Genomic DNA, 12,101 nt, shown 5'->3' with positions numbered 1-12,101 from the left:
TGTGGTGAGGGAAAAGTTCGGTCGCCCTGACAGAGCCTCTTATCAGGGAAGGGCAATGGATGTCCATCTGTGTGGAGTCCGTCAGCCTGGTGTCGCCCTAAGGCCAGACTGCATACAGTTAGTGACTGTTTAACCCAACAGCCATTCATCCCATTGGTACTGTATGAAAGCCGTGGGATTGGGGATTTTTTGTCAGGTTGTCTCCTCTTAGCCAGTGGAAGGGTACATCTGGGTATTGTTGCGTAGCAGATTTTATTTTGCAGAAAAATACAGGTCCTTCTCTAATATTAACACCTGGCGGATTCATTCAGCCCCACTACACGATTTCAAATGCTGCCCACCCAGCTCACAGTCATGAAGGGTCCGCTAAGCGTTGCATAACTTCAACGGTCGATTTGCACGCGGTTTCGGCCGGTTTCTAGGTGTTTATCGGCCCTCTCTGTCATTCACTAATAATTCAATAATTAAACAATAACGCGATGATAAATTATCAGTCAATCACACAGAAAAATCACTCTGTCCACAAAAAGATAAGCGATTTTTCCGTGCATTCAACGGACAAATCTTTGAGCCCTCTCAATAATTTACTAATAATTTAAACATTAAATAATAACGCCATGACAAATTATTAATCAAATTCACAGAAAAATCACTTAGCTTTTGTTCTGAAGCTTGCAGGTTGCCTGTGAAAACTGACCAGGTGATCTTAACACCTGGCGGATTCATTCAGCCCCACTACACGATTTCAAATGCTGCCCACCCAGCTCACAGTCATGAAGGGTCCGCTAAGCGTTGCATAACTTCAACGGTCGATTTGCGCGCGGTTTCGGCCGGTTTCTAGGTGTTTATCGGTCCTCTCTGTCATTCACTAATAATTCAATAATTAAACAACAACGCGATGATAAATTATCAGTCAATCACACAGAAAAATCACTCTGTCCACAAAAAGATAAGCGATTTTTCCGTGCATTCAACGGACAAATCATCTTTGAGCCCTCTCAATAATTTACTAATAATTCAAACATTAAATAATAACGCCATGACAAATTATTAATCAAATTCACAGAAAAATCACTTAGCTTTTGTTCTGAAGCTTGCAGGTTGCCTGTAAAAACTGACCAGGTGATCTTAACAAAGAGGATTGGGCCTTTTTAGAGGAAATAGAGAACGAACTTGGAGACTCAGTCATTATCTGTGGAGACCTCAATGCAAGATCCAAGCTGTGGGACCAGCGGAACACCAACCCACAAGGACTCGCACTTGAAGGAATGATAGGGGAAATTCTTCTTAGCCCATTAACAACCACATCCCCAACTCGCCTTGGAACAAGACAAGGGGACAGTGACAGTGTGATCGACATCGCTCTAACATCTCCAAAATTCAGAGCAGAAATGAATGCAGAGACGCTTCCACACCAAGGCAGTGACCATCTCCCGGTAGTTTTCAGTCTACAGAAACTGTCAGATAAACGCTGCATGAAACCGCGTGATCCATTTCAGTATGAAACCAAAGGGACAACCGTCATCGAAAAATTAAGACGCAGAAGAAACAAAAGAACGGCACTGAACAGGATGCAAACTATTCAGCCCCCATGGTGGAATACCGACACAGAGAGCCTGGATAGAAAAACATGCGGCTGTCAAACTTTGGCAAAAAGAAAGAACAAAACCATCTCCAGACAAAGATATTGAAACAAAAATGAAAGAAAAAACTAAACAGTTTGAAACCATTGCTCAAGAGGCCAAAAATGACAAGTGGAAACAGTTTTGCGAGGCACTCAGTTATGACTCAACATTGACAGAGTTCTGGCAATTTTATCGTTGCATGGAAGGGAAAACGTGCACAACAACAATCCCAGACATGGTAGACACTGACGGAACCAAGCTTAAGACAAACGAAGAAAAAGGATCCGCCCTGCTCAAACGTTTCATACAACAGAGCGATCAAAGAAACTTAGATGAGAAAAAGAAATATGTTGAGGAGTTAAACCAAACCCTTATGCAGACTGGACCTCATGATGACTTGACAATAGATGATCTAAATGAAGCAATAGCTAAATGCAAGAAAGAACCTGCCCCTGGCCCAGACAAAGTTCACTACTCGGACATCAAGGAACTATCGGAAGAAGACAGAAGCAAACTTTTCAATCTATATCAAAACAGTTTCCACAATGGACATGTGCCGGAGGACTGGACACACAGCTTCTTAAAACCCATACCAAAACCAGGAAAGGACCATCATCAGGTAAGCGGCTACCGGATCCTAACCATGCAAAACATCGCTGGAAAGCTCATGGAACGCATGATAGCCAGGAAACTTGCAAGGGATCTTGAACACAGGCACATTCTCCCTTCAAATCAAGGTGGTTACAGAACAGGCAAGTCCACATGGGAAAATGCAGCTGCTTTTGCATATGAGGTGTATGAAGGATTTCAAAGGAAAGAAGAAACACTAGCAGTAGCAATCGACCTTGAAGATGCCTACAATAAAGTCCAGTTTGCACACCTCATGGAGCTGCTACTAAGGTATGGAGCAAGTTTTACACTGACAAGATGGATAGCAGCAGCGCTTCAGGAAAGAACCGTCGTCCTACGCCTCGGAGATTGGATGTCTGCACCTTCTAAACTATCCATGGGACTGCCACAAGGGTCTCCGCTCTCTCCTGTCCTCTACAATGTCTACACGAAGGGCCTTGCAGACTTAAACAACAATGGAATAGCTCGGGTGCTTACTCTTGCGGATGATGGCCTGGTCTTCAAAACTTCGAAAGATGCTCAGGAAAGAACCAAAGCCGTCCAGCAACAACTAAACAATATTGCTCAATGGTGCAAAGACACAGGATCTTCCATCAATCCAGCGAAATCCCAAACGTTGCTGTGCACTCTGAACAACAGAACCGCGAGCAAAGCACCACCTTCTGTGTCATTCGATGGGATTCAGATCGAGAAAACTGAATGCCTACGCTACCTAGGAATACACTTCGACAGGATGCTGACCTTCAGAAAACATACGGAAAATACTGTTCTCAAATGCAAAAAAGGCCTTTCAGTCTTAAAGGCAATGGCAATGAAAGGTATTGAACAACGCCACCTCTTCCTGCTATACCAATCACTCGTCCTCAGTGTGATCGACTACGGACTTGGGCTAACAACACCGTCTCAAAGCAACCTCCTAAAATTAGAAAAAGTACAAAATGAAGCTATGAGGCTGATCCTTGGAACAACAAAAGACATGCCCACAGAAACCATGCGATACCTGCTTGACCTTCCTTCAGTGCAGGCCAGAAACAAGTTAGAACAGGTCAAGACCTACTTCAAAGCATTAGAAACCCTCAAAACCCACTGCATGACGCAGTCAAAGAACCAAAAGGCAGCCGTCTAGGGCGAGGAAGATCATGGATGGGGCAAGCAGAAGACACAATCCAGCTAGTATGCCGACTACAAGACCTGAAAGAAACAAAAGAATGGGAGAAAACCCCCGAAAACCTCAACCATCTATTCAACACAGCCATTTCACCCACTCTAGGAAGACATTGTCGGGAATGGCCAGAGGGCAAAACTGATGCGGAAGTGAAGCTACTCATAGAAGAAAACAGTAAAGAAGAGGACATCATCATATACACAGATGGCTCAGTCACCAAAGACCAATCCGGTTGGGGATTCACTGCGAAACAAAATGGAAAAACAGTTAGGGAAGAGAATGCTGCCTACAAAGTCACAACCTCCAGCCTAACGATGGAAGTTGAAGCTGTGACACATGCCCTCCAGTGGCTATCGTCCATCCATACGCCTGGAAACCAACATGCCATGATTCTAACAGACTCAATGAACCTCATACAGAAAATTGAAAACGGAATGGGAAGCCCAGAGTGGCATAAGGCAATGCGCAACTTTCAGATAAAAAAACTCACATGGTCATACTGCCCGGGACATGCAGGAGTTAAGGGAAATGAGCGAGCTGACAGACTTGCTGGTAACGCAACACCAACGAGTGGCCTACATCTAGGAAAATCGGAAATCCTCAGAAAAGTCAAAGAATATCAAAAAGAACAGGTACAAGGCCATCACACCATCGATCGCCTCAAAGAAATAAAAGCAGAGAGCGGGAGCGGCCGTAAGTCTAACATGAAAGGTAGAGCACGATGCTTTGCAAATCAAACAAATATCGGCATCATTTCCAAACCAACATTGCGCAAATTTCTTCAAAACGGAACAGAGTCTCTGTGGGCTTTTCCAAATACAGTAGACTGAGCAACACACTAGACGCCACATTCTTGGCATCAGAGATCTTTTCCCATCCCTCTTGCGGCCAATCAGTGGCAGCCTCTGTGCGTGTGTGTATGTTTGTGTGTATGTGTGGGTCTGTGTTTTTGAGTGCGTTTGTGCATGCGTGAGAGTGTAAGTGTACACAAGTGTCAGGAGAGTTCTGTGCATGTGTGTGTGTGTGTGTGTTGTGTGTGTGTGTGAGGGGGAGGTGGGGGTGCAGGGAGGAGGTGAGATAGAGGATGAGGTATGTGAGTGTATGCATGCCTACACTGTGGGAGCATCAGGATATTGGAACGTATAATATATATATCTTTGTATATATATGTGTGGGGTTGGGGGTGGGAGATATGGGCGTGTGTGTGTGTGCTTGTACAAGTAAGTGTTCATCTGTGTGTGTGAGTGTGTGTGCGTGTGCGTGTTTGTGTGTGTGTGTGTGTGTGCCGTGGAAGCTGCGATACATAGACTAGAAACTCTGAGTGTGTGGAGGAGGGGGTAGAGGAGGTGCAGGGAAATTTGTGGTGTGTGTGTGTGTGTGTTGGAGCTCATGTACGTTTATATGTATTTGACTGTGCTTTCATATCTATGAAACTGCGTTTTTGGGGCATATCTGTTATGCATGTGTGGGTGTATGTGTGAATGTGTGTCTTCATGTTTCATATTTATTTGCTTATTTATCATCATTGTTGTCTTACTTATTTAATTATTTATTTATTATTATTATTATTATTTTATCATCATTTTCATTACTACTATCTTTTTTTTCTTTTTTTTTTCCATCATAATTATTATTTATTTATTTATGTATGTACGCTTATATATATATATATATATATATATTTATATATATATATATATATATTTTTTTTTTTTCTCAAGGCCTGAGTAAGCGCGTTGGGTTACGCTGCTGGTCAGGCATCTGTTTGGCAGATGTGGTGTAGCGTATATGGATTTGTCCGAACGCAGTGACGCCTCCTTGAGCTACTGATACTGATAGTGATACTGATACTGTGGGTTGGTTCACATATTAGCTGTTTTAACCCTTGGTCATGAAGTAGAGTTCGCAACCGTAGTATATCTGAACTGCTGGTCTGTTCAAAATGAAGGTTAAAATCGCCAGTTAAAACTAAGTCTCCTGCTTCTAGGTTGTATTTATCCAGGAGATTAGAAAACTCAGTAATAAAAGTCTGGGTGTTACATTTATTGTGTCCACTTGGTTGGGGTTTATAAACGCAAATAATATGGCACACTGAACTATTGCACTCAACCCTTAATGCTACACCCTCAAATGATGTATAATCGAGGGGTTTGAATGTACAGATATTCTGAATATGGCTTCCCATAATGGTTGCAATACCGCCTCCCTTCTGAACCTCCAGTCCCTGACACACGTTCCACCTGGAACTCAAAACCAAACCTCATCTGCTGAGGCAGCCTTGTTTGGGGATCTCTTATTCCAATCCTCAGCTGCTCCACCTGCACGCGTTGCTACTGTGCGGTCGGAACTGTCAGCACCACGATTGAAGTCTTCAACCCCTCGGTCGGCCTCTGTGTCAGAGGCGCATACCAAGGGGGGCACCTCCTCTGACCTCCTCTCCGTAGTCTCCAAAGCAAGGAGGGCGGGTACTGAGGCTTTATATGACTTTCACTGGAAGAAATGGTTGTGGTGGTGTACGGCTCAGGACGTTCCCTCTACTAACCCTACGAACATGCAGCTGGCCAACCTGTTCATTAATTTGTTCAGTCAGAATCCAGTCTGCTAGCTGTGCTTCAGTTCCTTCAGCTTGTTTTGTGTTCTGCTTTCAAAAAAGTCAGTTCACTTCTGATTTATCTACTTTCACACCATAAGTCTATCCACAGCTCAGACAGTGCTCTTTTTTTATGGCATATAGATGAACTGCAATCATGCACAGTTTAAATTTAGTTTAGTATGTGTTAGTTTCAGTTTGATTCGATGGTGAACGTGAACCATGTTAAATTGAACAGTGGAAAGACTGAAGTGTTTCTGTTCAGTGTGTTCTTGTGTGTTTATTGTGATTAAAGTTATATATAGAGTTTGTTGAGTCAGGTGACCTCACTTGGTGGTCAGAATTTAGTTTTCAGACACAGATAGGACACATACAGCCAGAAAGATTCTTGGGTCAGATGTTCGTTTATCGTTCGTTTATTTATTTATAGTCTGTTCATCTAAGATGATGATATTAGACTGAAAAAATCTTGGGTCAGATTTGAGTAAAAAAGCAATGCCTTATGGGCTGAAAATTAGGGCACATGTAACGTGAACATATAAGTGCAGTCACTTTTAGAACATAACCGTTCATAAAGATATGAATTACAAGAACTTAATTAACTCTTTCATGGCCATAGGCAACTTTTGTTGACTAGACAGTGCACTGCCATAGGCGACTTTTGTCAACACAGAGGGGTCATGTTGATAAGACCATTTTTGACTCACTTGTGTAAACAAACTTGGCACTTTGATCTGATATTCAGACACAACAACAGTCATTAGTATCATTTTTTGTTCAAACAGGAACTTCTTTTGCTAAGCATGGAAGTTTTATTTATTTTGCAAACGTTTTGGTGCAGATAGTAAAAAAGGGAAATTACTCTGTAATTAATGCTAGGGGACTTAATTTGCTTTAAACTGATCTTTCTCATCTTAAACATTACATTTTGAAATTATGCTCAATACATAAAAAGGTTGTGTGTTTTACTCTCAGCGTACAGGGCTTTCACTATGTTCATTCGCCCAAGTGGTCTTTTTCGGAAAATACTAAAATCAATACGACGAGTGGACTTTACAGATCTGTTGGCTGAGCCCTGAAGGTCATGGGCAAAAATCAATTGCGTACACATATTTATACACATTGAAAGCGCATGTTCATATTCTTCGCGAACGCGAACGACGCCAATTTGTTTCAAGTTGTTGACCTGCCTGTTCAATCCTATATTCAATGGACAATACACGATAACATGTGATGGAAAGTTGGAGAAGGAGACTGTTAAATATTTATTCAGAGAAAGATTTGTGAATGCCTCATCACTTACTGGATTATGCCCCAAACTGCCATAAAAATATCCACAGAATCAGTCGGAATTCACAGTTAAAAATTGTAAACCGTGCGAGTTAATACCCTTGAACTGATCACAATGAAACGAAAAAATTTCCAGTCTTGACTTTTCTCAAAATGAAGTCCTTTTCACTTCTTACGATGTTTAGAAGTACTTGTACTTGGCTCTACATGTTATTAGTTTAACAAGATACTAAATTTTCATATCAACTTTAAAACTATAAAACTAGAATGAACACAAAAGAGAAATTGAATCGACCGTGTCGTACTACATTCCCGGCGGGTGTAACTAAACTTGTACATCTATCTAGATCTAGTGAAAACGGCTAAATGTCGCAGTGTGATTGCGGCGATAGCCATTAAAAAGATTTTTTTTTTATTGCCCTTAAAGATTTTTTGAATGCCCAAGATACACCAGAATAATATGATTTAAACAGCGTTCTCACTGTGAATACCGCAATTGATTTATCGCCCTTTAAAAAAGTATGTTCAAATGTTAAATTTTAGAACGTCAGTTAAGGAGCCACGATAGTGTAATGGATAAGGCAGTTTCTTCTCACCCGAACACGCAGGATTCGAATCTGGTTAGGACTTTTTTCTTTTTTTTAATTTTTTTATTTTTAAACGCGAAGCTTTATAATAATACAGAACACATTTTAACGATTAGATTTTTTTTTTTTTTTTTTAAGTGTATCACAGGTGAGTCTTGAAGGCCTTGCCTCTCTTGTTCATATTGTAACAAAGCTTGGCAGCTGCAGCCAGTTTCCCTCCAATAGAACAATGACTAAACTTTGCCCCCTGACCGAGTTTGAAGTGAACAAGTCCATTGTGTTGTTTTGACATGAACCGAAGCCTGTGACTGAGACAATTGTTTCTAAAATATTTGGCACTGGGGAGTGTTTTTCACACAGAAACACATTCGTTCTGACAGATATAAGAATTGTAAACAATCATTCACTGCAACAAATAAACTCATCCACTTACATATTTATATATATATTTAGATATAGATATACATATATACACACCCAGTCATTCCACCTACCACACACATACACACATGTCAGTATACACTGCCATTCTGCATAGGGTCCCAGTATCTTTTACATCCATCATTTTACTCCTTATGTAATAATATAATGATAATGTAATATCTGTAGCCATGCTTCCAGTTCAGGCACAGAATTGATTTTAAAGCAGTCTTGTTGAATCGTACAACAATAATGTGTGTAATGAGTTTGTGTATTGCAGCTGCCCATTACAGTGATGAGACTTGAAGAACTCATGCGAGATCTGGAACACAAAATTCCCAGCTCAGAATGGAAATACCTGTTCAAGATGGCCACATCTAAAGTGGTAAGTTAGTGGCATTGTGCACTTGTGTGCTGTTTTACCTCTGTCTTTGGTCATTAATTAAAAGAAGATAGATATATTTTTAACTTAAACAAAATAATTAATGCACAATATGCTTAAGGGTTCCAGCCATTTGTCGGCATGTGAAAATGAAACTTATTTGCATTTTCCTCTTACTGATACAATGTACCTACAGAGTACAGCTACCTTCATCACGGAGGCAAGGGTGTCCAAACAAGAAGAAGAAGAAGAAAATGTATAGTTTTGGAAATCTCTACCGCAGAACATCAGACACTTTTCCACCATAAAATCTTTCAAGTCTGATCATAAAACATACTTGTTCAAACAATATTTTAAATTATAGATAATTCTCTCCCCAAACAGTCTTTGTGTGTGTGCGCCAGTGTGTTTATGTGAGGGTTGGGATACTGGGGTGAGGTGAGAGGTGTGTGTGAGTCGTAAGTGTTTTTGCACTTTTAAATATTAATTTTAATGAGTTTGTATCTTGATACTTTATTATGGGGGTGAGGTGAAAGAGCTTTGTGAGTCAAAATTTTAGTGAGTTTAAAATCTGAACCCTTTGGTTGTTGAAGTTGCCGCTCAGCAACACCTCAGAACACCACAGTTGCCGCATAGCAACTGCGGCTTGTAGGGAGAACGCTGTTGGCGCCGGTCAGCAACTTGAGCATTAGAGTTAGCAAACCTGCCTTACTCTTCAATAAATAACACCAAACTTAGACAGCGCTTCCTGCCACATGTACCGGAAATATCCGTCTCATTGTTGAACCATCTTGCATGCAGTTTAGAACGATTTTTAGCGGCTTTTTTAAAACTTAGAATGATGGCAAGTTCTTCAACCAGTTAAGATTGTTGCTAGCAGTCTCGCTTTAGACCACGCTATACAGGACAGCAAACTGCAAGTCTAATTAAAAGTCATTTGGCAGAAAATGATTTTGGTGCTGACAGTGACAGTGGAGAAGATTTTATGCCACATGGCAGCGAAAAAACGAGTACCCCACATTCCCACTGGCTGCTCTGCTGCACAGCCAGTTTTTAGCTGTACTGTGCAGCTGACTTAGCTGGCTAGCAGCTGTTAGCAGCTTGAACATAGCTGGAGATGTAAGGGTTTAGCAGCTGTTAGCAGGTTGAACATAGCTGGAGACGTGAGGGTTTAGCAGCTGTTAGCATCTTGAACATAGCTGGCAGTGTAAAGATTAACATTTTACCAAAGGAGTGAGTTGAGAGAGTTGTATGTGTCGTGAGTTACGCTTTTTTTAAGTGGTTAGTGAGTTATATCAAATCATAAAAAAATTTTAAAAGTTCTGTTTCTTATTTATGATTGGTGTATTGTTAAAGGCCCTTAGAACTGCAGGGTAAACGCTATGTAAATGCACATTTGTATTGATATTATTATTATTATTAAGTATTGAACATAAACTACATTTCTTTTCTAACTGGTTAAATGTGAATAAGTGTCAGTAGTAAACTGACTGATGTTTTCCAGTCACGAAAGTGAAAAACCCCTTATTTGCCATTTTGGTGGCCTGTTCCAGTCATGGGGCTTGGGCAGAGTCCTATCAAATCGTTCCTCACTGCAGCCCATGATCAACGAAGTGTGCGAGATTGTGCGTAGCGAGCAGTTTTCAGCTGATCTGACCACATTGGGACTTCGGTCAGAGTCTATGGAAACCCCATTGGATGGGGCAGGCAGTATAGACAGCAGCAAGACAGTCAAGTCTAGGTATGCACAGGTAAGGTTCTGGGGTGTGGAGAATCTCGGTACGATGTTGGTTGTTGATTATTTTGGGGTGTTTGGTTGTCTCTCTCTCGCTCGCTCTCTCTCTCTCTCTCTCTCTCTGTGTGTGTGTGTGTGTGTGTGTGTGTCCGTGGTAAACTTTAACATTGCCATTTTCTCTGCAAATATTTTGTCAGTTGACACCAAATTTGGCATAAAAATAGGAAAAATTCAGTTCTTTCCAGTCATCTTATTTAAAACAATATCGCACCTCTGGGATGGGCACAAAAAAATAACAAGAGAGGCAAGGCTTCAAGACTCACTTGTGATACTCTTTAAAAAAAAATTTTTTTTTTAAATCTAATCGTTAAAATGTGTTCTGTATTTGTTATTATAAAGCTTCACGTTTAAAAGGTGAGAAGAAACTGCCTTATCCATTACACTATCGTGGCTCCTTCACTGACGTTCTAAAATTTAACATTTGAACATACTTTTTTAAAGGGCGATAAATCAATTGTGGTATTCGCAGTGAGAACGCTGTCTAAATCATATTATTCTGGTGTATCTTGGGCATTCAAAAAATCTTTAAGGGCAATAAAAAAATCTTTTTAATGGCTATCGCCGCAATCACACTGCAACATTTAGCCGTTTTCACTAGATCTAAATAGATGTACAAGTTTAGTTACACCCGCCGGGAATGTAGTACGACACGGTCGATTCAATTTCTCTTTTGTGTTCATTCTAGTTTTATAGTTTTAAAGTTGATATGAAAATTTAGTATTTTGTTAAACTAATAACATGTAGAGCCAAGTACAAGTACTTCTAAACGTCGTAAGAAGTGAAAAGGACTTCATTTTGAGAAAAGTCAAGACTGGAAATTTTTTCGTTTCATTGTGATCAGTTCAAGGGTATTAACTCGCACGGTTTACAATTTTTAACTGTGAATTCCGACTGATTCTGTGGATATTTTTATGGCAGTTTGGGGCATAATCCAGTAAGTGATGAGGCATTCACAAATCTTTCTCTGAATAAATATTTAACAGTCTCCTTCTCCAACTTTCCATCACATGTTATCGTGTATTGTCCATTGAATATAGGATTGAACAGGCAGGTCAACAACTTGAAACAAATTGGCGTCGTTCGCGTTCGCGAAGAATATGAACATGCGCTTTCAATGTGTATAAATATGTGTACGCAATTGATTTTTGCCCATGACCTTCAGGGCTCAGCCAACAGATCTGTAAAGTCCACTCGTCGTATTGATTTTAGTATTTTCCGAAAAAGACCACTTGGGCGAATGAACATAGTGAAAGCCCTGTACACTGAGAGTAAAATACACAAGCTTTTTATGTATTGAGTATAATTTTAAAATGTTATGTTCAAGATGAACACGCGGGGTTTGAATCTGCCTTCAGGGCTTTTTTTTTTTTTTTTTTTTTTTTAACCCAAAGCTTTTTAATAACAAATACAGAACACATTTTAACAATTAGATTTTTTTTTTTAATGTTTCACAAGTGAGTCTTGAAGGCCTTGCCTCTCTTGTTTTAAAGATAGAATGTTAAAGACCGATGAGTTTGCTTACTTTTTATTATTGTGGTGGTGTTACTGTGTGTGTTTGGACACAAACACACGCACACACCCACACACACACACACACACACAGAACACACACATAAA

At 40.3% G+C, this 12,101-nt stretch overlaps 1 protein-coding gene across 1 annotated transcript in view; it reads left to right on the top strand.

The window, feature by feature from the left end:
- LOC143282242 (uncharacterized) overlaps positions 1–12,101 on the top strand; it is a 190,157-nt gene that overhangs the window by 99,930 nt on the left and 78,126 nt on the right. Inside the window, exons 12-13 of the mRNA XM_076587843.1 lie at positions 8,588–8,692; positions 10,243–10,440. Coding sequence (XP_076443958.1) covers positions 8,588–8,692; positions 10,243–10,440 — 303 coding nt within the window. The remainder of the gene's footprint in view (positions 1–8,587; positions 8,693–10,242; positions 10,441–12,101) is intronic.

The sequence above is a fragment of the Babylonia areolata genome, chromosome 1 (assembly GCF_041734735.1).
Source record: "Babylonia areolata isolate BAREFJ2019XMU chromosome 1, ASM4173473v1, whole genome shotgun sequence".
NCBI lineage: Eukaryota > Metazoa > Mollusca > Gastropoda > Neogastropoda > Buccinidae > Babylonia > Babylonia areolata.
This window is presented reverse-complemented; position numbering and strand designations above follow the sequence as displayed.